Source organism: Lampetra planeri, chromosome 48 (assembly GCF_965212315.1).
Source record: "Lampetra planeri chromosome 48, kcLamPlan1.2.h2, whole genome shotgun sequence".
Classification (NCBI taxonomy): Eukaryota; Metazoa; Chordata; class Hyperoartia; order Petromyzontiformes; family Petromyzontidae; genus Lampetra; species Lampetra planeri.
Window position 1 is genome coordinate 2523061 of NC_136154.1, and position 26446 is coordinate 2549506.

The 26446-nt window shown below is 46.7% G+C and overlaps 1 protein-coding gene across 3 annotated transcripts in view; it reads left to right on the forward strand.

Annotated features, from left to right (window-relative positions):
- Positions 1–26446, forward strand: part of LOC144733845 (scavenger receptor cysteine-rich domain-containing protein DMBT1-like) — a 148708-nt gene that overhangs the window by 117115 nt on the left and 5147 nt on the right. For all 3 annotated transcript variants that reach the window (XM_078615848.1, XM_078615850.1, XM_078615849.1), the window contains 4 exons: positions 18188–18241; positions 19857–19983; positions 22551–22813; positions 23524–23642. In XM_078615848.1, the coding sequence (XP_078471974.1) occupies positions 18188–18241; positions 19857–19983; positions 22551–22813; positions 23524–23642 (563 nt within the window). The remainder of the gene's footprint in view (positions 1–18187; positions 18242–19856; positions 19984–22550; positions 22814–23523; positions 23643–26446) is intronic.

Sequence of the window (26446 nt, forward strand, 5' to 3'; positions counted from 1 at the left end):
TTCGGAAAAGAAAAGAGGTAGGAAAGTATTTTCCCTCAAAACAAAGCAGGTAAGTATTGATAATCATGAAAAAGGGGTAAAAACAGTGCACCTATGAGTGAGTTTGCTTTGAGCCACCATTTTTACAATTTGAAAAATAAGGGCAATATTAAAGCTACCAATGTGAAGGATTCCTCTACCAGGATATTCAAGGGTAGGGCCATTATTGTAGAAATGGAAAGACTGCTAATGATATGGAATCGGAAGGAAATATGAGGCGAGTCTGTAGATAGCTTCACCATATTTGAGAGGGCTAGAGCTGTCTTCGAAGACAGATTCATGCTTTTAACTTGCAATTCCTAACAGTTATTTTGATGAACATCACTTTTCGTTGAACGAATTAAAAACGTTAACCGAGTGACTACTGTATAATATTCCAATTACGTTGTGATACCTACTATAGTCACCAAGGAATGTCTGTCCTTAATGCTCGTGATGTCACTCCACGTCTACCAGCCCCCCTCATTAATAATTATGAATAGGTTACGTCCTCCACATGGACCCGACCCTCATTAATAATCATGAGCGGGTGACGTCACTCCACATGGAGAACCCCCCCTCATTAATAATCATGAGCAGGTGACGTCACTCCACATCAAACAGCCACCCTGATTAATAATCATGACCAGGTGATATCCTCCAAATGGACACCCCCCTATATTTATAATAATTAGTGGGTGACGTCACTCCACATGGGGGGGGGGGGGCAAGGCGCCTCCTCCCCCCTCCTCAGCGTCAACTTACAACCCTCACTACAAAGGCAGAACCCTCACGTCACGCGATCTCCGTAACGCTATTGAGAGATAGAAGTAAAAAGGACGTCATGATGAACAAGGGATTATAACCTTTAAATGAAATACGTCTGTGTCACCGCATCCTTACAATTTGCACACGAATGAATGCAATGAATATGATGTCGCAGTCTGCTTTTTGATTGCTGCAATACACCTGCAGTGATTTAAACTGAGTCGCAGACGTTTACTTGGGAGGGACACAATTTATTTAACACAAAAGCGCCGACATAACATAACCTACACTTGGGTATTGAATGCCCATCTAGCCACGCTACAGCAGAACTAGACACGGTTCGCTATCCCGGCCCCTCCACAAGCTGGGTCCCGGACTGTGTGGCTTGAGGCTTCTTCTCCCCGACGTGGCTCTTCGAACACCAACACTTGAAGAACCCCGAGCTCTCATTATATGCTTCTGGGCTGGGGCTGGCTCCGCCATTAGCCCCGCCCACCTTCCAGGCTCCTCGGGCTCTTTCTCGAATGTTCCCGAGAGCTCTCCGGGACCACGTGACCGCCCCTCGGCCCCCGCCCATCTGTGGTCCCCCTCCAGTATCGTCCGGTCACGTGACAACAGGTCAGCCAGAGTGTCATGCCCCAGAGTAACCCTGGCTGGCTGATGCTCGTTCTCGCTCCCTCACTGGGAGATGGCACCGCTTGCTGCTCGCAGTGCCTTCACGCTCACCCGCGTTTACCCAACAACCACTAGCGTTGGTACTGCAGCCCGCAACCCGGGCTGCCCGCAATGACAACATCACCGGCCGTGACTTCGCAAGTCCGGGCACCACACAGTAACAATCACAGTTACTACATCACCCCCCCCCCCCCCTACGTAGCTTCCAGCCGTCCCAGCTGCTAACTCCCCCCAAAGCAAGCAACTGACATAACATACAACAAGTGTGCTCCAACAACATAACAAGGCAACAAAAAATAACTCAACCCAACTGTACAATATATACACGTGAAAAAAAACAATCGGTCAACCCGACAACCCCGGTGCACGAAATCCCCACAATCAACATCTCCCACCCTCAACGGGTAACAATGCTCGTGAGCTCGATGGCGAACAGGATCAGCCAAATACTGGCCAGGACTCACGCGACAGCCCATGACGGTGTGAGAGTGTGCAATGTGCGGGATAATACAAATCGAGTCTTTGAATGAGTCCGTGATGCCGGTCCTCCAGACGGGTTGGGTTCGACCACCTTGGGAGGGCCAGAGAGAGCAAGAGATTGACCCGATGAAGCCGGCTCCTCACGCAGAACAGTAGGCCGGGTCGTCGGGTCCTTGGCCTTCCGAGCACGCGAGGCCAACACGAGCAGCCGCGTGCGAGGCATCAGACACGCAGCGCCTGGGGGCGGAACAGAAACGCTCTCCTGAGGACCCGCATCGGCAGATGCACTCCCCAGCTCGTCGGACATGCCCGACACTCGGCCCCTGCGATATTGAGATGAAACAAACTCGAATGGCGTGAAGAAACGCTTCAGGTGAGAGGGGTGCACAAACCAGCTCTGCTTACCAAACCAAAACTGGACACATTTGGGCCCCACGACCCAAACGACATCAACCGGCCCTCTCCAAGGTGGCAGCAATTTAGGCGATGTGCTCACTGGCACCTGCGGACAATGCAACCAAGCCTTTTCACCCGGCGACCAATCATGCATGGAAATGCAGCCACCCTTGAGCCACTCGTTGGCCAGCTGCCTGGCTCAGGAGTTAACACTAGCGGCTTCCCGCGCCTCAGAAAGTTTGCCCATTGTGAATCTAATCGGAAAGTTTGAATACCTTCGGGGCGGGCGCGTTCTGCAACTGCACATCGATGGGAGCGTCATACTCTCTACCATACATAAAAAAAAGAAGGGAGAGTAACCGGTGGACGTGTGTGGGGTCATCCTGTAAGCAGCAAGATGTACAAATCCCAATTAACCTGCGACTCGCTGACCAAGTGACTCAACATGGCAGTCCGGTGTAAGCGCTCGACCATGCCATCTACTTGCAGGTGGTACGGGGACATGCGTACCTTTTTTGTACCCAGCAAGTCGCCAACGTCACGCAGCAACATGGAATAATTTGTTTTACCTTGGTCCGTCAACAGGCGCTCAGGAGACCCATTATCCAAGACATAGCTGTTCAAGAACTCGTCGGTGATAGCAACAGCCGACTGATTTGGGAGCGGCCAAGCCATAGGCCAGCGTGAGAAATACTCGACGCCCCTGGGTAAATATTTGTTTCCCCGCGCCAAAATGGGAAACGGCCCGAGAATATTGAGGGCAACAACAATAGCATAATGGCACAATCCTCCATCCCAATACATGAGAAATCCTCCCTGCAACACAAACGAGCTCACATCTCATGGTGTATCACCATCGGCGGTCACCCTGACACGCCGGCGCAGCTTAAGGAGGGACGAATCCTCCGCCTGTCGACGTTCCCATACCTTATAATTTCGACCCAAGGTAGCATCACACGCGACGGGGACGTTGCCCGTCCCCTCAACGGCGTTCGATGCAGACGCGACGGGAGGGGAGGGGGTGGTCGAGCTGCATGGCCGACAGCGACCCGAACCGGAGGTAACATGCGCACTCCCCGGGTGCTGGCAATCGCGAGAGGGCATCGCCGTTCGAATGGTGAGTACCCTTACAATATGTGACATTGAACGAAAAATCCTGGAGGATTTCAAGCCAACGCGACAATTGGCCCAAGGGCTGGTCCACACGCAACGCATACTGGAGCGCCGCGTTGTCAGAATGCACTTCAAGGTGCCACCCGTACAAATATGGCCGATACTGTTGCATGAATACGACAATGGCCAACAGTTCCCGGCGTGTAACGCAGTACCGCTGTTTCGCCGGGGACAGCACCCTGCTGCCATTCGCAACCACGTGCTCCACGCCATTAACGATCTGAGATAACACGGCACCAATGCCGGTATTACTGGCATCCGTGTCCAAAATGAACGGCAGCGAAAATTCGGGAAAATGTAGGGGACGACAGTTAACAAGCCCATCGCGAATGGAGCGAAACGCAGCTTCCTCCGCCTCCCCCCAATGAAATGGCAAGTACCCTTACAATATGCCCTTGGCCATCAGGGCACGGAGAGGTTTAGCAATGGACGCGAACCCCGCAAGCCAAAAAAACTGCGCACCTCGGTAGCCAAGGTGGGTGTCGGCCACGTCCGAACACAAGCAGTTTTCTCGGGGTCAGTCATGATGCCCGATTCACTGACTATGTGGCCCAAGTAACGGACATATTTCTGGAGAAAATTACATATTTGGGGCTTGAACATCAAGTCGGCGGTGTACATCTTAACAAAACAGCCTCCAGGTGATCCAAATGCTCATCAAATGTGCGTCCGATAACGATGACGTCATCTACATTTTTCAGGCATGAAACCCATTGCAGGCCCGCCAAAACCAATTCCATCAGTCTCTGAAAAGTGGCAGGCACAGAATGGAGCCCCATCAGAAGTCGGTTGACCTCAAACAGCCCTTGTGGTGTCCGAAAAGCCGTCTTGGGCTTCGAGGCCTCGTCAAGCGGCAATTGCCAAAACCCGGACAAAAGGTCGAGGGTCGAAAAATACCGCGCGCCTGCCAGAGCGTCCAAAGAATCATCCATGCGAGGCAGGGGGTAGGCATCTGCGACTGACACCTTGTTAAGTTTTCTGAAATCGATGCAAATCCGCAGACTGCCATTGTGTTTCTTAACAAGGACAATTGGAGTCCCCCCATGGACTGGTGGACGGCACAATGATATTCACGGCCAACATTTCACCCATGTTAATATGGTGGCTCAATAGACCGATATCAAATTTTGACTTATTAAAAATGTCGGAAAATTCCCGCAGGAGCGCCCTCAGCTTCCTCGTTTGGCCCGCGGTCAAATCGCCACATTCTGAACATAATTTGTTGATCCATGCCTCATCGATCACCGGAGGTCCGTGAGATCGAACGCCGACCTCGACATTTCCCACCAAATCCGCTTTCGGACATGCCGGGGACGCGTGAGCGATCACGGAACCCTCTTGAATAATCGTAGTGTCAGACCTGGTGTTAAGGACCGGTATAAATGGTGGCTGGTGCTGGGAGACCAGCGTCTGCGCCACAACCAGTGACATCCCTCGACTGATTCTATTCGAGGGACCAAGCACAATGCCATCACTCATGGTGTGCGCATCAAGCGGTTTCCGCAAATGAAGAGGCACTAGCATTTGCGCGCTGGGAGGAATCCGCATCTTGCAGCATGCAAGTGCCTGTTCTGTAGCATTAGCAACATTAATGCGAGTCAGGGACGGAAGAAAAGCCATACGCCGTCCCAACAGCAACTCCAAACATCCCTGATCGATCCGAATTTTCAGGGGCATCTTGCCAAGAAAGTCAGTCCCTAGCAGGCACGGGACATCCAGAGCCATGGAAACCAACACGTGGCCCGACAATTGAACATCTGCAATGCCCAGCGCAACAGGGATGCGGCCAATTATTCCCAAAGAACCGCCATTAGCGGCGAAACACGGAGCATCAACCGGCTCTAAAACGTGACACCAGCGTGGCAAAATATTATAAATCAATTCAGAAATAATGGTTGAGGATGCGCCAGTATCCACAGGCATGCGTACCTCAGCTCCCTCAACAAAACGAGCATGGCCGAAGACCCCGCGGTTGCCGCGACCACACGATCTGCCAGCTCCGACCACTGATTAGGTCGGAGTGGCCGCGCGTCGCGAACACAACCCGACTCCCCCCGAACATGCGCGCGACCCCGACACACACCGGACTCCCCTGATAAATGAAGGAAACCCGGGCTAAGTGTGAGGTGCACCGCAACTCGCCTTAGGGGGGATGGAGTCGTAGGAAGGCGGACATCCCGGACATACCAAGACCCACCGTCGAGGAACCTGGCAGCCCGACTGGACATGCCCCGGTAGGAGGCAGTTGTAGCAGGTAACCCATCCGTCGCTGGAATGGGACGAAGCAGACCTCGCCCGCCGCCGATCTTCCCGGCACCGATCAATGTCACCCCGTTGATCGGTGCCCCACTGATATAGCGAGCACGCCACCAGCACTCTCTCACACATCCCCGCCGTCGGCAGCAAGGACAGTGCGAAGCTCCTTGGCGAGCTCCAACAGCTTCTCAAGCACCAGCGCGTCATGGCCATCTTGGCCCATGAGCGGATACACGACCTTCGCCAGCGCCAAAAGCGCACTCCTGTACACGAGGGCTGACTCAGCATCACCCCTCCACTGCACCGCAAACTTCTGGCGTGAGGGTCAACTTCTCGAACGGCAGGATGGCGAGGAATGCCACTAAAGCATCGTCATCGAGGGCGGCAGGAAGCGCCTTCAGCACATCCGCCTCTGACCACCCCGCCATGTCGGCATTCGTGAGGAATCTTCTCTTAAATGCCACCCAATCTCCGCTGGAGGCAACAAATGTTTTAATAAAGGTCAGGCGACGGCGGAGCGACTGAACGTCAAATGACGTCCCCGCTTCAAGATTGGTGGGTTCCGCACTCCCCGCCAGCAGCAAAATGGCGCCCGCAAGTGCGGGCAGCAGCGATGGCGTTTCCGCCCTTCGCGAAATAGCGGCCAAGTCGCCTCGCCCGGATAGCACCCCCGCCCCTTCCTTTGCCGTCGAGTGGAAGGACTGCATCTCGACGAGGATGGAGGACACCGCATGGAGGTCAGTGAGTCGGCCATGTGCGTCCCTGACGAGCTCCTCAACAGATGGCGAGGTGCCCCACGCCCCGACTGCGCCCTGCTCCGCGGCCAGCATCTCTGCTCCGTTCTCGGCGGCCGTGGACAGAATCAGCTCATTGTCATCTTCATCGTCCGACTCTCACACACGAACTCTGCGATGTGTAGTCATATTCCATCTACCGCTAGCTATAGCCGAGCAAGTTGGCCACTTCCGACACCAGTTGTAGTGAGTCCAACTGAGTCACAGATGTTGACTTGGGAGCCACACTATTTATTTAACACAACAGCGCCGACATAACATAACCTACGCTCGGGTCTCGAATGCCCATCTAGCCACACTACGGCAGAACTAGACATGGTTCGCTATCCTGGCCCGGACCACAAGCTGGGTCCCGGACCGCGTGGCTAGAGGCTTTCATCTCCCCGACGTGGATCTTCGAACACCAACACTTGAAGAACTACGAGCTCCTCACGGAGCTCTCGTTATATGCCCCTGGGCTGGGGCTGGCTCCGCCTTTAGCCCAGCCCACCTTCCAGGCTCTTCGGGCCCCTTCTCGAATGTTCCCGGGACCACGTGACCGCCCCTCGGCCCCCGTCCACCGGTGGCCCTCCTCCAGTATCATCTGGTCACGTGACAGCAGGTCAACTAGCGTATCATGCCCCAGAGTAACCCTGGCTGGCTGACGGTCGCTCTCACTACCTCACTGGGGGCCAGCACTGCACGCTGCTCGCGGTGCCTTCGCGCTAACCAGCACTCACCCAACCACCGCTAGTGTTGGTACTGCAGCCCGCAACCCGGGCTGCCCGCAATGACAACATCACCGGCACCATACATCGACAAGTACAGTCACTACACACCCTTCCATGGACGGTCAAAAGGCTAGTACGGATATTTGTTGAATACCATAAGTGTAAGGAGTAAAATGGGGACGTGACATCATGTGTGCCATTCAGTGCGATGATGTCACGGAACGTGGCGTCATGCGCGCTGGGCGGCTCTATGACTTCACGTCTCGGAGAGTACTTAAGGGAGACCCCGTGACGAAAGCGGGGTCACTGTGGGAACGAGTAGAGTGAGAAGGGTAGAGAGAAAACCAGGGGTAGAGAGGGATCGAGTAGTGAGTCTGGGGAGAAGCCGGTGGTAGCCGATAGAGGTGCTTTCTCTCCGGTCGGTGGAGTCGGCAGAGACCCCGATCTGACACGAGAGAGAGAGACCGGAGCTAGCCGGGCAGGGACCAGGACTCAGCGTAGGACCCCTAACCCCTGGGAGTTGTGTACCCTTGTGTTAGATTGTAACAGCCCTTAATAAACCTTTGGCGAAAGCCCATAACCTTACCTGTCTCCGATTGCGTCCTGGGAACTCCTCAACATAAGTATACACACAATAAGAACCTGTTCTTGCATTTTATAAATATACAGAAAACTGGAGTATTAGGATAAATAAATTCAGTTTAAAAATAATAAAAGGTATTCTTTGGGTCTTTCGGTAAAGTCATGTAGATAGGTTGAAAGAAAATAACTAAAATATTACGACGTTTCAATCATAACACAAGTGATCATCATCAGAAGGAGAAAAGATGAAAAAAAAGATGATGACGATCGCTTGTGTTGTGATAGAAACGTCATAGTTTTTTTGTTCTTTTTTGTTATTTTCTTTCAACCTATCTACTTGACTTTACCAAATGACCGAATTAATATGATTTCCTGCAGTCACGAAAGCTTTAAGTCAAGGAATAAAAGAGATTTTTTTTTATAGTGGGACTGAAGATTGTGATTATTTAAGGTTAGCATGACAATGGCTGACCTTAGGATTAGGCACTCAGCAGAGCTATCTTTAAACACACTTTTAAATATGTACTCAGTTATGTATTACATTGCATGGCTTAGGTAAACAGAAAATAGACATCTAATAGATTGGCATTTGCAACATGCAAAACATGTTACCTTCTAACTTGGCTGAGGGAATTACACCTTTGGCAGTTTTTATTACCGAGGATTTCCAAAACATTCTAATTAAGTTAATATATATGTTAACATATTCACGATCTATTGTGTAATTGTAGTCAAAGCCATTGATACCACCACACCTGGTCAGGTCTTGGTTAACTGACTCATGAAGACCACTCCAATGCCTGTGCTCCACTGGGGGTAGGAGATGTTAACTACCTCGCCTGGTCTACAGGAGGTTGTGGGTTCGATCCCGACCCTGACTACTCCTGCCTGTATATTTGGAGTTTGCATGTCTCTATACCCGTGGTTGCGTAGATTTTTCTCTGAATCGTCCGTTTACCCCCTCCACATTTAGAATCACATCACGCGTTTGGAGTATTTGGCTGCTATAACTTTCCACGTGATAAGCAACTTAGTGGAGCTATAATTTGTGGCCACGTCGCTTCTGAAACAATCTATATAGCTCAGTGGGCATTACCTGGTTAAATAAAATTGTTTAATGCATGTCTCAGAAATAGGCCCTCCGCCACATCGGAGCTACAAAACTCACCTGCCGTGTTCCCTTCCAGACTCATGCATTATTTCTGTCTCGACACAATATTCATAGCATCTGACTCCTGCAAGTATATTTGATGAGAAATTTTTTTTTAGGCTTTACCCTAAAGGGTCTCGTAAAAAGTGTACTGTATTTGAATTTTACACCATGCACTCTACATAGATATTAACACAACAGCGCCCACTGCTGCCGAGAACCTGCAGGTGCACTGTTTAGGCTCAGAAAATATTGAACCAAATGAAGAGCGAAGTATACCATGCTGAGCTAGGCCCAACGATGGACAAAAATGTCATGGTGCCAGGTCAATCCGGATATTGGACTGGAACGTATTAACGTCTACGAAGCAAATCCAAAGATCATCTCCATACTCCAAACTCTTAGTCGATATCTCTCTATACAATCTGACCACAGAAATTCACGACTGCAATTTTTTAAAGTTGTCTTTTCTTTCTGATTCTTCATTCTAGTAGAGATGTTAGGTAAAATTCTTATCTGACCTTTAAGATATTTGTAAATCTAGTTCACCACAAAAGTAGATCTAAGTCTCAAGACTTGTTTTTTTCAAGAGGGTCCCACCACTAGGTGTTGATGTTGCTGGTATGTGCGATCCCAATTAAGTAATTAGTTCTCAGGTATTTTTTAGTATTTGTATATTTGGCCAATGCAACTTAGTTTTGGATGTTTTATTAGATAAGGGAGAAAACCTGAGAACCCTGAGGAAAATCATACAGAATAGGGAGAGAACATTACAAATTTCCCAAGTCAGGAATCGAACCATGGGACGTCTTGATGTGGTACAAAAGTGTAACCACTGCACCACAAAATATTAATCTGTATAATGAAGATATTAGAATTAAGTTAAGAGGTATTGCATTATTAGGGCAGGTTTTTATTTGCCACGTAAATATGCTGTAGTGGTTAAAAATGGGTTTGTGAAGCAGTGGTAATATCCGTGATACTCTACGAATCAATAAAACGAATTCTAACAATTTAAATAGAAAATAAAAGTATAAGTTTTTTAATATGCTGAGGGTGCTAGGACTGTATTGTGGGAGCAGTAAATAAAATTTACTGAACATGATGTGGCAGGAGAATACTGCACACTTAATTTGGAATAAGAGGTTACGATCACTGGGCCCATATACAGGATGGATGAGCAGTGCCAGACAGCCAGAGTATCCTAGTAGCAAAAGTAGCATATGCTACGGGCCCCACACTTTCAAGGGCCCTGTGCTAGATGCTTTCAAGTTATCAGTGATTCTGCACTTGCTCTATTACTATAGTACTAGACTGACTTCAACTTTTATGAACGACTGGCTATGCAAGGTTAGCAATTTGTCGTATAGCAAATTAAAAAATACAATTACATTACTATGCAAGTTAAACATTTGTGTTTAAATATTTACGTGTGTTTCTTATTTAGGGCCCGGGCGAAAAAGGCAGACACACATGTAGTTACACACACAAATCGACTCACACACACACATAGAGTTACACACAAATGGACTCACACATACATACATAGACTGAACAACAACAACAACCGACATTCGCCACTAAGTGGCGGTGACGTCACCACAACGCTTGTGCCAGGCTATGTGCACCTTGACGGCACGTGAAGTGTCGAACGCCCGCTGGCAGGAGGTCACGGGGCAAACCCAGATGGCACAGGTCGACTGACTGAGACGACTGGCTGATGCACCACCTGTGGCCCCTACTGTGGCAACTTGCTGTACTTTAGCCACCCGACACTCTGCTCGTTGTTGTGAGCGTGGCTCCTCCGCCCTCCGTTGATGTTGGAGGGCGATTAGCTCCAACTGACCAGTAGCGTCCTTCAGGAGCGTCTTCCAGAGAGGCCGATCTTGACACGGCTGGTACCAGTCATCGGCAAGTCCACTCAGCTCCACGTCCTCCTGTACCACATCACTCCATCTCTTCTCCAGCCTGCGCGCCTGTTTAGCCCCCTCGATCCGGGCGAACAAAAGCTGTTCATGTATGCGGTGGATGGGCATGCGGGCTACATGACTCAGGCAACACAGCCTTGCTTGCCGGAGCTCACCGATGGCACTTTGTCGACATCTTTCAAGGTTTTGTGAGCTCCTCACATAATGCAGCCTGGTTAAACCAAGGATAGATCGTAGGGAGGCCATCCTACATGTTTCTAACCGGCGAAGATGTTCCATTAGGGGGGTCCAAGTTTCAGAAGCGTAGAGAAGGGAGGGAATGACCGTGGTTGAGAAGACCTGAAGCTTCGTGCGGAGTGATAGACCAGGTAGCTTCCACACAGCATTACGCAACCGATGAAAAGATAATGCGGCACGACTGATTTGGAGTGAGATCTCTGCTTTTAAACCGGAGCTGGTCATTAGCACACTGGCAAGGTATGGGAAACTCTCCACTGTCTCCACAACTGCCCCATCACCAATTGGGAGTTGTGGGGGTGGAGTGGCCGATGGTACAGAATACCCAGGCAGATGCTTAGTTTTGGTGGGGCTGATGGTAAGGCCCCACCTCTTGGTGGCAAGCTCCAGGTTCAGCAGCAGCACCTCGAACTCCTCCTCCGAGATAGCAGCAATTAGCAGATCATCGGCATTCATAATGTGGTTGAGCAATAGGGAGCCATCCCTTGACTGCATCCGGGCATAGATCAGCCTCCCATTGTATCTGTACGAGATGGGAATTGTTCCGGTACAGCCATTGAAGGCTTCACGAACTACGTGGTCCAAAAATATGTAAAATAATGTGGGAACCAGAGGACATCCCTGTTGTACGCCAAGGTGTACAGGGAATGGCTCTGACTCACGGCCACGTAGTTTGACGCGGGGCCGCTCACCATCATGAATGTCCTTAAGGATGGTGAGCAGTGGGTCAGGGACTCGGAAAGCACGAAGAACAACCCAGAGGCAAGGCCTACTGATGGTATCATAGGCCTTGAGCAGGTGAATAAAGCACATGCATGGACTAAGACGCACACATGGACCTACAGACACGCAAATAAATGGACTTACACTGACTAACAAGGAGGCATGCACACACAGCGACTAACACACACGCACATGGACTGAGACACACACACATATCGACTCACACATACAAACACATCGACTTACACACACACCCATATGGACTCACAAACACGTAGACATCCACTTGAGATACACACACATGGAGTTATACACACACATCGACGTACACACATACAGCGACTCACACACACACACACACCGACTAACACACAGACATACGTGGACTCACACACACATTGACGTAAACACACATATGTACTTACACACACACATATGGACTAAGACACACACACATGGACTTAGACACACATACATAGACTGACACATACATAGCCCTACACACACATACACACATGGACTGTGACACACAGACATCTACTTTAGATGCACAGACATGGATTAACACACACATATCGACTCACACACACACATTGACTTACACACACACAGAGTGACACACACATGTATAGACTTACACACACATGTGGACTAACACACACATATGGACTGACACACACATACACATCGACGTACACGCACACATCGACTAACACACATAGACACACAAACGCACATTTACTTACACACTCAGATGAAGCCATGCACACACATGGACTAACACACACATATGGACTAAAACACACAGACAGTGACTGATACACAGACAAATGGACTGACACGAACACTTGGACTGACACACACACATAAACACTTTGACGTACACACACACATGGGGCATTGTCCGTTCAAAAAAGACAGACACACACATGGACTTAAAGACACACATGGCTCTACACGCACAAACATATGGACTATAAAACACACACATCGAGTCACGCACACACATCGACGGGCACAGCAAACCCCGATGATGGCACAGCTGTCAGTATCGCGTGACGTGAGCGATGGAAACAATAGAAATGCATTGAAGAAATAAGCAGAAATGTGTAAATGAAAGAGCAGCGGTACGCACAGGTAAGTTGAGAAGCAGGCTGCAGTCGAGATTATAGACTGGCAGTACGCCGACTCAATGACATAAGTATTTCTGCAGTCGACATAAAAGGCTGGCAGTACACTGAGTGAGGTGAAGAAGCAGGCAACAGATTATAGACTGGCATACACTGTAAATGGTGAAAATGAAAATTAGCAGTGTAGATTATAGGTTAGCAGTGCACTGACGTAAATTAATCAGCAAGTAGCAGGCCGCATCACAGACTGGCAGTAGACCGTCGCAGCATCATAAAAGCGCAGCAAAGAAAGTGAAAATGTAGCAACCTAAAAATAAACAAAGAGTTTTGTGCACACAAACATTATTGTAACATCTGTCAACTTATTTCATAATTGTAAACAATGAACCTGAGTTGTTATCTGCACTCAAACATAATTATTGCAATATCGGCAAACTTATTTGTTTCCTAATAGTAAGCCATGAACGTGAGTTATTATCTGCACACAAACATTATTATAGTAAGATTTGGCAACTGATTAGTTTAAAAATAGTAAACAATGAAGCAGAGTTGGTATGTGCAGACACATATAAATATTGTAATATCTGGCAACGTATTTGTTTCATAATAGTAAGCAATGAAGCGTATTTGTTATCAGTACACAAACATTATTGTAATGTTTGTCAAATAATGTGTTTAACAATAGTAAACAATGGACTTGAGTTGTTAGCGTAAGAAGCAAGGAAATTTGTGCTTACCATAGCCGTGTTGAGGCCTTGTGCCATGCGTAGCCCCCGTCCTGGCCTACATTGGCGAGGCGGCGGAGTTGGCACGTTGCCAGGCTAGGGGCTGGGCCGCTACCCCCCCACCCCAGCATCCCCCGGGCGTGCAAGTATAATTCTATGTAAGCAGTAAAATATTATCTACGAAGTCTATAGTATAAACTGGATGCATCGTGTTGGGGGGGGGGGCGAAGAGGACATCACACTGATACAGGTAGGAACAACAGTTCCACACTGCCCACCAGAGAATAAATATCCGCAGCGTTATGTGTGTATGTCTTGCCTGTAAAACGCATAAAAGGGAATGTACCCCGTTAGCTCGAGCGAACGCGCATCACTTGGCAGGGTCCACCCCCCCCCCACGCAATTGTCGTCAGTTGGTGCGGTCGATGGCGTGCAATAAGGAAATAATTAATAATAGAAACGGCACAAATGTGTTAATTAAACTACTTAAAAATGTACGGATGGAAAAACGGAATAGACTATTCCCACCACGGGGCTTAGGGCGTGCTGCCTGGCAAATTTGTTTGTACGTGAAGGCCACCGTTCGAGAGCAAAATCCCCCGCAAGTGCGAGCGCGTGGAGACTTTTATATATAAGAAAGATGCTACAGGCCCCGCACTAGCTTAATCTGGCACTGTGGAGGAGGCCACATTATCAAGCCAAGGGTGAGATTGAGAACTGGGAATTTGGCAGCTAAGTGTAAGCCTCTGGCACATAAATGAATGCATCACGAAGCGATATTCAGAAAAAGCAAAAACGTTAATCGGTAAAGTTGCTGGTACAATGCATACATTAGAATCAAACCACATTTGTCTCCATGTTTTACCACAAGCATGTGTTGTTAATACAGACTTGATACCTTGCAATTGGTGTCTGTTTGGTGTTTTAACATTTTAACACCTGTGTAATGACAGAGTTACACCTGCTGACATGAAAAAGTGACACCTGCTGGCCTGGGAAGGGTTTCATGGGTACAGCCACAGAGGTAACAGCCAATAAGAGAAGGAGGTGTATCTGGGGCAAATGTAACAGGAGGGGTTAGCCGAGATGCTCCAGGAACCTGCTCGAAGGTTCCATGGGAGGGTGTGGCTGGAGGCGGGGCTTAGACACGCCTGGAGGGATATAAGGGGGAACAGACCCGGAGCTCGGGGCTCGTGTGGATCCTGGGTCCTGTCATGTCGCTGTTTACCGACATCTCTCTATAGGTGTTACCTCCAGTGTTATTGCCGGAAAGGGTAAAGCCTATCTTTATTTCATCACTAATCATGTTTAAAATTTCATTATTTAATTCTTAGCAGGGCCTCAAGGTATATAAAATGTTACTTTCAGATATGTGTAGTATTTTCGGTGTGTGTGTAGCAAACACAGTCAGAGACGAGGTAGTTGCAGGAGGCACCTTCCTTTATTCCGTTACACCATCCCGGCCGTTCACTCTCTCGACCACGTTGCCGTACAGCCCCGCCTAGACACAACCCTGACCGCGTTGCACCGACGGGTTTACAGAGACAGCCAACTACTGTCCGACCGCACAATTATCGGGCGAAGGCGGCTGCGACGAAGGCGGCGAAGATGACAGCTACGACGAGACAAGTCCACTCCCAGAACCGGCAGCCGAGAGCTCTCGCTCTCCGCTTTTATTATACTTGGCGCGGCCTGGCTCCGCCCTCGCCACGTCTCCCTTCTCGAACCCACTAGCGGGTTCCAGGGGCCTCCCTATAAGGTCTTCCGTGATCCTTGCCCCAGTTCCTCCGTCCTGCCGGCACACCCGTGTATATGTTCAATGGCGTGTGCGCTAACTGTCCACCGCAGTTGCCGCTGCTGGAAACAGTCAGCGCTGTGTTTCTACATATGTATCCACTCTGCCTCTACAGCCTATCTGCTGTGTAGACAGGCCATTGATCGAAACCTCATCTGTTATACTTTTTTAAGGCAGTGTTTATTGACGAATGTTTAGAATTGTTGCGTGTGCACTGTCAACGAAAGTATAGGCAGACCTTACTTATTAAAGTCCCATAGAACACTTATTCATTATAGCGTTTTTTGTTATGGAATTTTTTTCTTTTTTACGAGACAATACTTACTGATGTTATTATAATAATTTCTTATTTTGTATTCATTAAATGTTTACCATCTGCATTATTATCAGCACTATTACCAATACCCCAATAAAGCCCTCATAGGAAATAAATAACTCTGTCGGGAACACATTCCCATATTTACAATGGTAAAATTACCATTTTAATTGCTGATTTGATTGGCACTCACTTCTCCAGGAATGCATCTTGAGCACTAAGCGAGATCTGCCTATTACCAAAGTTGATCCAAGTTGATGTTATTTAGGTCAGATAGTGAGACACTGTAAGAATGGAACTTGATTTTCAATTCTAGATTTGAAGCTTTCGTGACTGCAAGGAATCATATTCTTAGGTTTTTTCGGTAAAGTCACGTAGGTAAAACATCAAAATTAATGAAAATATTTTTGTTTTATTTTATTTTATTTTCATTAATTTTGATGTTTTACCTACGTGACTTTACCGAAAAAACCTAAGAAACTTGATTTTCAAGTATGACCTGTGTGGCACTTCCCAAATGTGGCCAAAGCAAACAGGCAAATGTGAAGTGTGTTAGCATCAGCCACAGATAGCTACGGTGAGAGATAACAGTGATGGACACAAAAGACAGAGATGTAGGAGAGATGTACACTCCTTCTCCTCACATACCACTCTCCTCCAACCCCAACTCCCCTTATATGCATCCGTCTTGATTATGAAGGAGAGCTTTCACAAGCAAGTCTTGAACACCTTTCACAAACAGCTTGGCCAATGTTCAAAAAGCTACGAATACAGAAAAACCTTCCACTTGCACGCCATTAACGCTTAACGTGAAGCCCGTGCACACCACGGTCCCACTAACAAAAGGGGGCTGTGAGCATGCTCATGCCTGCATGATTACCTTGCGCAAACGTGGTAGCGATCCTACGATCATCACCCTGCGTTCACGCCGCGCGTTCTCCCACCGCTACCCAGGACTCAGCTTGCACACGCAGTCGTGCCACACAGAATTCGCACACATCACACCACCTATGCTCTGTGCTAACTTTTATTGTCGGCGCAAACCACAATCCTATAAAGTAAGCTGCCCAGTCAGCACTACCCGGGGTGAGTATCTTGCGAGAAAAGCCTAGCCTACTAGTGTCTACACTCCCACTCACTCAAGCGTCCTACCATGTACCTTGTAGCTGTACTCGCGACGAGAAAGCCTTCCCTAACACTGCCTCGTTGCGGCACTAACTGGCATCATACGGACACTGCGAGCGGCTGGAGAAGGCAGGATGGGCAGGGGGGGTCTTGACGGCCAAATGTTGATGAACAACTCAAGAATGGCCCCCGAGCTCCCCTTTTTATCAAACAGACTTCAAAAGCCCAAAGTCGCGTCGTACCGTGTGGCCAATCATGTGCCTTCCAGTCTTTACTACTTGGGTTTTTTCTTTGCCCTTATATGGATCGCCACGGCCGGTGCTCCTTCGATCCATTATCAGCCCTTCCGAAATGCAGTAACAACTCTCGTTAATCCGGATTAACACCCGACTAACGTCGTGAATGACGGCTGGCCCGGTAACCTTTATGCACCCATACACTATTAAGCCAATTCAGGGGCACCACGATGTATATTGTCCTGCGAGGGTCGGACAAGCCCCTGGCACCGGGAAACCGTAGTACTTTCCTCATAGGGACCCTTCGGTTTAAAACCTGTTGTGCCAAGCAATTCCCCACCAGGACACTACGCGCGTGCGCTGCATGTGTGTATGCAGTGGGGGCCAGGGGGGGTCGCGGCGCTTGCAGAGTGACTTCGAGGCCATGGCACCACGTACAGTATTGTACACTACATTTATTATTTTAATTCTATACATTTACTGTACAAGTTATATTCAACACTAGAAAATATTCATCGTAATTTTACATTCAAAATGCTTCCCATTTAATGTTTGCGCTGATGTAGGTCAACATAAAACTTAAGGATGGGTGGGTGTCATATTCCGAACCGTGAACCAAATTCCGCGTTTCCCTGTTATCACTATTGCGGCTACTTTCAAGAATGTAACAAGACTCCGTGATGGGCAAGGGTTTGCTGTACAGGACAAAGATTTCCATTGCATTAGGCGAGTGAAAGTGCCCTGCTCCCCATCCAGCCAATCAGCACCCTGCACTGACCACCTCGTGTGCTAGATGGGCACATGGCCTCCAGCCAATTAGAACGGCGGTGGGAAATTGCATCTAAAACTGTTAGATTGTTTGTCAGAATATTTATGAATCTGTTTGGACTTAAGAGTTGTAATGCTGGGATGAAGTCAATCCGAAAATGCCAAATAACGTGGTATTGTTAAACTTTCAATTTCACCACAGGTCGAGGCTTCATCGTAAGCTATAGCTCCATCAAAATAACAAGACGTTCAGAAGGTGAGTACATGCTACAGTGCACACTGTCAGTACGTGTAACAAATATACATTAAATACACTATACATTTTACAACGTTTAGGTATATTACCACTTCTTACTTGAATATTCATTTGAAATTCATTGCAATCCAGTTAGGCTTCTCTTAGCAAACCAAATAACCACAGGTCCAATTATCCGTATAACCTATTGGGTTATCTGCACCCTATTTTTACTTTTTATCCGCAGTTATGTTTGCTTTCTGTTCTCCAATTGCTCAACAGATTCCGCTTTTTTCGTTACAAGTAGATTCCTGCCATCCTCATCATTTGTATTCAAATGGTCATTTTAAAACCCATGAACGAAACAGGTGAAAGAGCCCCCTGTGTTCTTCAAATGTCCATTGAAATGACCTACTATAATCACCCAGAAATGCCCTTACCGCGCGTGACGTCACTCCACATGAGGCCCACCCCCCCGTGACGCCACTCCACATGAGGCCCCATCTCATTAGTATTCATGAGTGGGTGGATTTTTACGCTCACGCAGAGGAAGGTCGATCTGTATTGAATCATTTATTGCGCAGTCGCTTCAAATATGACGTTTCTTTCCAGAAAGTGACGGTAAAAAATAAATCTACACAGCACAGTGCTACATCCGTGCGTGACGTCACTGCAAAAGAGCCCCCCCCCCCGCCTTCATTTATATTCATGCCGCGTGGAAATTTACACTAACGGACAAGAAGGTCGCGCACTCCACATGCCGAACTCCTCCCCTCATTAATAATCATGAGTGGGTGACGTCACTCCACGTGCCGCACCCCTCCCTCAATAATGGACATGTAATCCCTCTTCATCCTCTGATAACATCTCAACGGATGTGTATGGTCGGGGCACTTTGCATATTTAATTGCATAGACAGTGGGAAGGGGTGCTTATCAGTCATCCATGGACGCAATTCCATGGATGACTCATGAGTATTTTAAAGGACGTAATTTACTGTACAGCGCACGTGCATTTCACAAATGTGCACACAGGCTGCATACATAACACGCAGAGGCCACTTTAGTAATCATGATTTTTGAGTGTGTGAATAAGTGGAGTTCACGAGTGAATGCATTCAATTATCCACAGATTATGATTATTCATAGGATTTCCAGCTGACCCAGTCTGGTAGTCTACATATGTGTTCGGTGGCAGGAATTGATTCGTTGCCGAGATGTTGTGGAATTTCATTGAACTTTTATTACAGGATCGGCGTAGTTTTTATAGCTTACTGAGGAACATGTTTGGGTTTGGTGCATGAAAAAGGCAGCAACACGAGTTATTTGTTTATCTTGACCGGCCGTTATCCCTGTCATTGATTTTGGTAGAATCGTCACGACTCGTATGCTTCACATTTCTTTAAAGATAGGTGCAGTTCATCAATACATAATTTTTATACACATTCTGAGAGTTGTTTTGTTGTTGAAGATGGAGTAAATCTGAATGGAGTCAGGCATAACTTCAAGGATAATAGAAAGGATCCGCAATGTTTATTCCCCACATCACCACGGATAAGACAGCTTCTATTGTTGTATAGCTTTAGTTATTTGGATGAGTCTTTTAACATTTTCCACTTTTTTACATTCCATTTTAGTGCCTGCACCTTGTGGGATAACAGCAGATAACACGGTTCAACTGCAGAACATGTATGGTTATCTCTCTTGTGCTGCTGTGTTCATTGGAAGTAGATGGATACTGGTTGCAGCAAACTGCGTGCACAAGTGAGTGTCGCGTATGCTATATGTGTCTGTACAGTGTTCATGTAATGCATTTCTAATGTTTAATCTGTGGTGCAATTAAAATGTGCATTTAATTGCCAATATCTTCTGTAAAATTATTAGTGAACAACTTCATATAGATTAGAAAAACTACATATACACACATGCATTAATAACACTAACTTAAAATAAATATAATCAGCCCGTTTTGGAAAATGGCCCTTCTTGATAGCACTTAACGAAAATGCCAGCGAAACATTGAGTTCTGATTAAAAAATGATGAAAAAAAATATTACGATCAATGTTTAAAGAAGGATATTACTAATGGCCTAATAGTAACTATTTAGTAACAGAAAAATACCTCCACATTGAATATGTATAATTCAAATTAACTCCTTTTATATCTGTAAGATCCTTTTTGCCAGTGTAAAAATGATGAAATAAATAATAGGCTTTACTGTTTACAGCAATAATGCACTGTTTAGATGTTCAAACACCATATATACACCTAAAAAGGGTCCCATACATATAACTGCTCAACCCAAGCTATTAATGCTTTGATATTTGTGTTGCCTTTGGTTGTTAACCTTTTGACATGCTCTCGTCTAACGCCTGTGCATAGACAAGGGCATAAATGAGGTATAGACCAATCAGTTTCAAGAGCAATGCATACATTATTATCAAACCATGTTTGTTTGCATGTTTTACTCCAAGCACGTGTGGTGAATATATACTTGCAATAGGTGTCTTTTTAGTTTTAGTGTTTGAATATCATAATACAACTCCTCCTGTTATTTCCAGGAAGGGTAAAGCCGAATATTTTTCATCATACCGGCAAAAAAGGTCCCATTAGGGGGGGGGGGGTCGTGTAATGCGAGCAAGGATTGAGGGGGGGTGGAGTCTGGGTCACGTGGGGAGTGGGTGGAGTTAGGGTCACGTGGGGGAGAGGATTTAAGGAGAGAACCGGAAGGGGAAAGGGGAGTTGAGACGGAGTGAAATACGAGGAGGCCACGCTGGGCAAGACGGAGAGTGTGGCGCGGTTGCCACGCGGTGGGAGACATCGACACCGACGGCCATCGGTGTCAGACGAAGAGAGCTAACGGGGCAGTGAGAGGCTAGCTGTGAAAGGGGCAGCAGTGACGCTAGATAGCGGGGCAGCGGTGTGGCTGCAAGGATCGCCTGACTGGCAGCAGTGAGACTGCATATTGGAACAGCAGGGAGCCCGCACAACGGAGCAGCCGAGGGCTGTGGAGAGGTCGTCGAGCGGGACGCGGGCCTGAGCGAGATGCCGTGGTATGGAGATTCTACGAACCCAATAAAGGACAACGGAGATCGACATCTGAGAGAGAGTCCTTTATTACAAATGTAAATAGTGATACTAGACAATACTGGTTTGGCTCGTACAACCAAGGATTTGAACGAGGTTCCCCATAACACAATGAATATATTTACAACTAACATGACTATAATAAATTAGAATGTAATTTAAAGAAGTGTTAACTGCTATGTATTTTGCTCTTTTTACGTGTGGTATATAGAGGAAAGGTGAGGATTTGAGAGAGGAATGGAAGGAGGTTAAGGAGGGGGGATGCTTAATGTACAGGGGCAGTGTTGGGTCTATGGGCAGTGTTGGGTCTATGGGCAGTGTTGGGTCTATGGGCAGTGTTGAGTCTACAGGCAGTGTTCGGTCTATAGGCAGTGTTCAGTCTATGGTGATTGTTGGGTCTACGGCAAGTGTTGGTTCTATGGGCAGTGCTGCTTAATGTATAGGGCAAGTTCATTCCAGTGGAGGGGTGCAAAGAAGGAGAAAAATTGGAAATGAGATTGGGCACAGGGAGGAGGGACAGGAATTGAGAGAAAACTGTGAAAGAGCACGAGAGGGGACATGATGGGAGACGCAAGATAAGGTGGGACACAGCAATGAGAGATTGATGTGTTAACATACGTTTAAAATTCGTAAAAAAATCATAAAATTGGCTATGAAAAATCCAAGTGTTAACATCATGCTTTTTGATGTGTGATGTAATTCTTGATAATGTACAATGTAGAATAAGAGTTTGCGATTGTGCCAATTAAATGATATTATTACGGAGGCCATGTTCTTCATGAGCTTTATCTGAGGTGAAATCTGGCAATCAACCGCCCTCCATGCTGAAAGAACTGCATTTACGTGAAGTCAAAAAAAAAATTCAAATAGATTTATACTTTTGGTTGGTCGTATGAATGCATCGGCAGATTGCCTGTGGTGGGGTAGAGTGTATAGTGGAGGTCATATTGCCAACAGTGGCGTGAGCGATTAATAGCAGAGCTTCACCTTTGCATTTATTTTACTTGACTTGTCCTAATAATTTACAGGCAAATATACATTATTTCTATTAACATTTCTTTAAAATAGTAATATTTTAGTATTGATATGAGCTTATGCCTCCAAGTTGAATCACTGTAGACGAGTTAGATACAACATCAGAACGTGTAGTCTAAGTGCTTCATATACCACGAGATGAATATACAGTATTTGAAAAAATTTTTTAAGTTAATTTAATCTTTATTCATGTGCGTGTGATTTTCAGCCGACCAACTTATGAGTGGAGAGTGCATTGGTGGCAACTAATTTACACCGAATGGTGGGGATCGTATTGGGACTGGGTTGGAAATTTTCCAGTGACCAATATATTTTTACACCCAAAGTACAATGCCTCCCTCCCTGACTACGATATAGCTGTGGTGGAGTTAAGTCAAACCATACAGCCATCGGAGCATCTAAAGCCAGCATGTTTGCCATATTTTTCTGAACCCGTACCTTATCCTGGAAAATACTGCTACCTTTACGGAAGTAAGTGTTATTCGCGCATTTACAGCATGACAGCAAGTCCTCGTTTAACGTGGTAGTACAGTAGATACATTCCTAAAAAGCGTCGCGTTTCCCAAAAAATGTGCTAAGCAAAAACATTTGCCTATGAATAATGTAACGATAAAGTTCGCCGAGATGTACCACACATCACAGTGAAATGGCGGGACAAATAACTGGGGTCCGCTGCCACTGTGTTTCTATATCATTCAACGTACCGTATCACTATCGCTCAGCCACACAGCTCAAGAAAATAGTTCGTCATCAACCGCTCAGAAACCACGTTATAATGGTGCACGTTCCGTGTTATAACGGTGCGCGTTCCGCATTGTATGGAAAACTGTTCCCTAACGGGAGAACTGCGTTTATAGATGCGGTGTATTAACACAACAAGTTAATCGACAACTTTCCATATTTTGAGTCTGCACATTCTCTCTCTCTCTCTGTGGTGGTCGCATGGGATTTTTATCCGGATGCCTCCTCCACATTTTGAATCAAAATGCCTTTTCATTGTTTGGCTGCTACTATAAATTCCCACATGTGCTGATATAAGCCGCTTCGATGAGCTATCATCACTTGTTGCCAGGTCACCTCTGAAAAAAGCAAATAGCACTGTGGACTTCACCTGGTGAACACAGTAACATTGTGTTTTGTTTTACTTATTCATGATGTGTATGTGTGTACTGGTTGTTTAGCCTCAGGTAGACAAACTGCACCCTTCAGCATCATCGACACGAATGAGTGCAAATCTTTCCAGTACAACAACAGCGGCATCACGAGTCGGATGATCTGCACGGAGTCCGCAACATGCGTGGTAGGTGATAGGGTGAAACATTATGGCGATGTATACCAATATTTTCATTTTGTGCAAAGATGCAATATTTAATTCTCACACGTGGCCTCTGCTCCTTCAACTCCACTGGCTTCCCTTTGTAACGACTCTGACGATAATGTAATAAGAGCCACTTTATTGGGACACAGCCACAATACGGGACCCGAGGCTTGTTTTTTTCCCTTCAGATTGTAAATTCCTTTGAACGTCCCCACTCCTCGTGCTCTCCCCTTTTATGCTCCTCGAGCCGCCTTTCTGGAACCGTCTGTAACTGTTTTTCCCTTAGCCAATCCCTGATCTTTCTCTATAATGGCTCCTCTCTGTTTTATGCCTAATCCCTTTCAAATCGTATTCCTCCAATCCCTTTAAAAGTCTGCCTCCCGACCAATCACCATGGAGGCCTCTTTCTACCAATTGGAAACCTTGTTTATATTTCAACCCTATTTATGCTGCACATTGGCTTGGGGTGAGTGGTTGCTAATTTCGGTCATTACACCTTTACTTTTCCGCTGTCTTTTCAAACACCTGACGCTAGTGTAGTTTGTCCACCCTGTCCCTCTCCCATCGTTAATCCTTGCGAGGGGGATAGGTCGGCTAAATAGATAGCAACAATACAAATAATAAAGTTTGGAGACAATGAGTAGGTCATCTGCATTGTGTTTTGTACTCCGGAGAAGTGGGCAACTCCACAACAGCTGAGCACTAGGGGTTTGTGAATTGGACAAACTTTACTTCAAAGTCTTACATTTCCCATGGTTATGCTAGATTCCTCTTGATATGCGAATTCCTTTGTTGGGGCGCTCTTCCCTTTCCAACCCAGCTTAAATATACGCTGCCAAGCCTGGTGGTGTTCATTCAGACGCTGTCTTTCAGACAGACCCGTTCTTCAACTGAGGACGGCTGCTTGCGTTGTAGCCGAAACGTCGTGAGAATAATTTTATTATGTTTTACTTTTATTATTTTATAACTTCCCTTCTACGTGACTTTACCGAAAGAACCAAGAAGATGAATCCCTGCAGTCACGAAAGCTTTAAATCGAAATTCAAAGTCTTCTTCAGGACAATTATGATAATACACACCCTCTTACGTCACAACACCGCAGCTGCATTCCTATGTTAATGGGTCGCCAGTCTTAATATTCTAGACCCAATTATTATTAGTATTTTATATGTTGAAAGCAAATTTAATATCAGTGATAATTGTGCATACCTTATATTACCACCAATAACTCAACAACAGTCAATTGATATTGGTGAGTTCCTGTCACTCGATTGACATTCAAGTAATATAAATTGAACAGTTGTTTAAAATTGGAGATAATGTAATATGCAGCTCACCAGCACGAAGACCGCGAAATCTAAATTGGGGGCATGGCTCTTACGCTGATGTGCACGTGGGGGTCCAATCGCTGATCATTTGCATTCACTTAGAATTAAAAAAACGCATTTGGCTACCCGTAGCTATACAAATAGCTTTCTTCCGTTCCCATATATTTACTGCAGAGTGTACAATTATACGAGTGATTAATTGCAGGTAAGAATACAATGGCTACACTAGTCGTTTAATCTAGTCATAGCTTTGCCCCACCTTGTCTTGCCTCTCTCATCTCCTTCCATGTCCCCTCTCGTCCTCTTCATTCCCAATCTTCTCTCTATCACTCCTTTTCCCTGTGCCCAGTCGGTCGTTTCCCCTCTTTGTACCTCTCTACTGGATTCAACTTCCCTTGTACATTAAGCAGTACTGCCCAGATCGAGATGGTGACAATATGTTAACGATGGGAAGTGCTGATTATTTTACAAGGCTAGATAGTTAACATTTTGCTAGGGTGGTGAGATGTTATCTAGCTCGCCTGGCATGCAGAAGGTCGTGGGTTCGATCCCGACCCTGACACCTGAATATTTGGAGTTAGTATGTTCTCCCCCGTGGTCGCGTGGATTTTCCTCCGGGTCCTCTGGATTTTCCCTCTACATTTATAAATACACATTTAGAGTATTTGGCTGCTATATATTTCCACAAGCCACTTTGTTGAGCTATCATTTGTGGCCAGGCTGTTTCTGAAAAATAGCTACATAGCTCCATGAACCTTACCTGGTAAAATAAAGAAATGTTTATAGTTTTAAAATAAAAATAGTTTCTAGTTTTAGCACTGCCCATAGACTAGGGGTCGGCACGGTTTGAACCGACTCAAACTGGTTTCAAATTGAGCAATCCAAACCAAACCAGCGACGACTGAACCAAACCAAACCAAAACCAAACCAAACTAAGCTAAACCAAACCTCTTAAGTTGGCTTGAACCAAACTAGTTTGAGCCGGTTCCACCCTGTCCGAGCCAAACCGAGTCGGTTTTCGTAGCCCCAAACCAAACCGAACCAGTTCAAACAGAGCCAAACCAAACCGATTTGGTTCGGTTCAAACCGCGGTTTGGTGGTTTGAGCCAAACCGTGCCGACCCCTACCATAGACTCAAGACTGCCCATAGACTCAACACTGACTATATACTCACTACTGCCCCTGTACAAGAAGCAGGTCACCTCCTTAACCGCCTTCCATTCCTCTCTAAAAGCTTCACTTCTCCGCTGCCCATTCCCTTCCTCTTCCCTCCCCTCACCCATTCCCTCCCCTATAGCCCCGTTCATGATCCCCTATGAGTACCCCTCTATCGCTGCTGTTACTCATTCCTCAACACTCGTAGCACGCCCCCTGTCAACTCCGTTCTGTGTCACTGCTTTGTAGGCTTCATCAATCGCCTTGAGTGAAGGCGCTGTATAAATATACAATTACATTAGA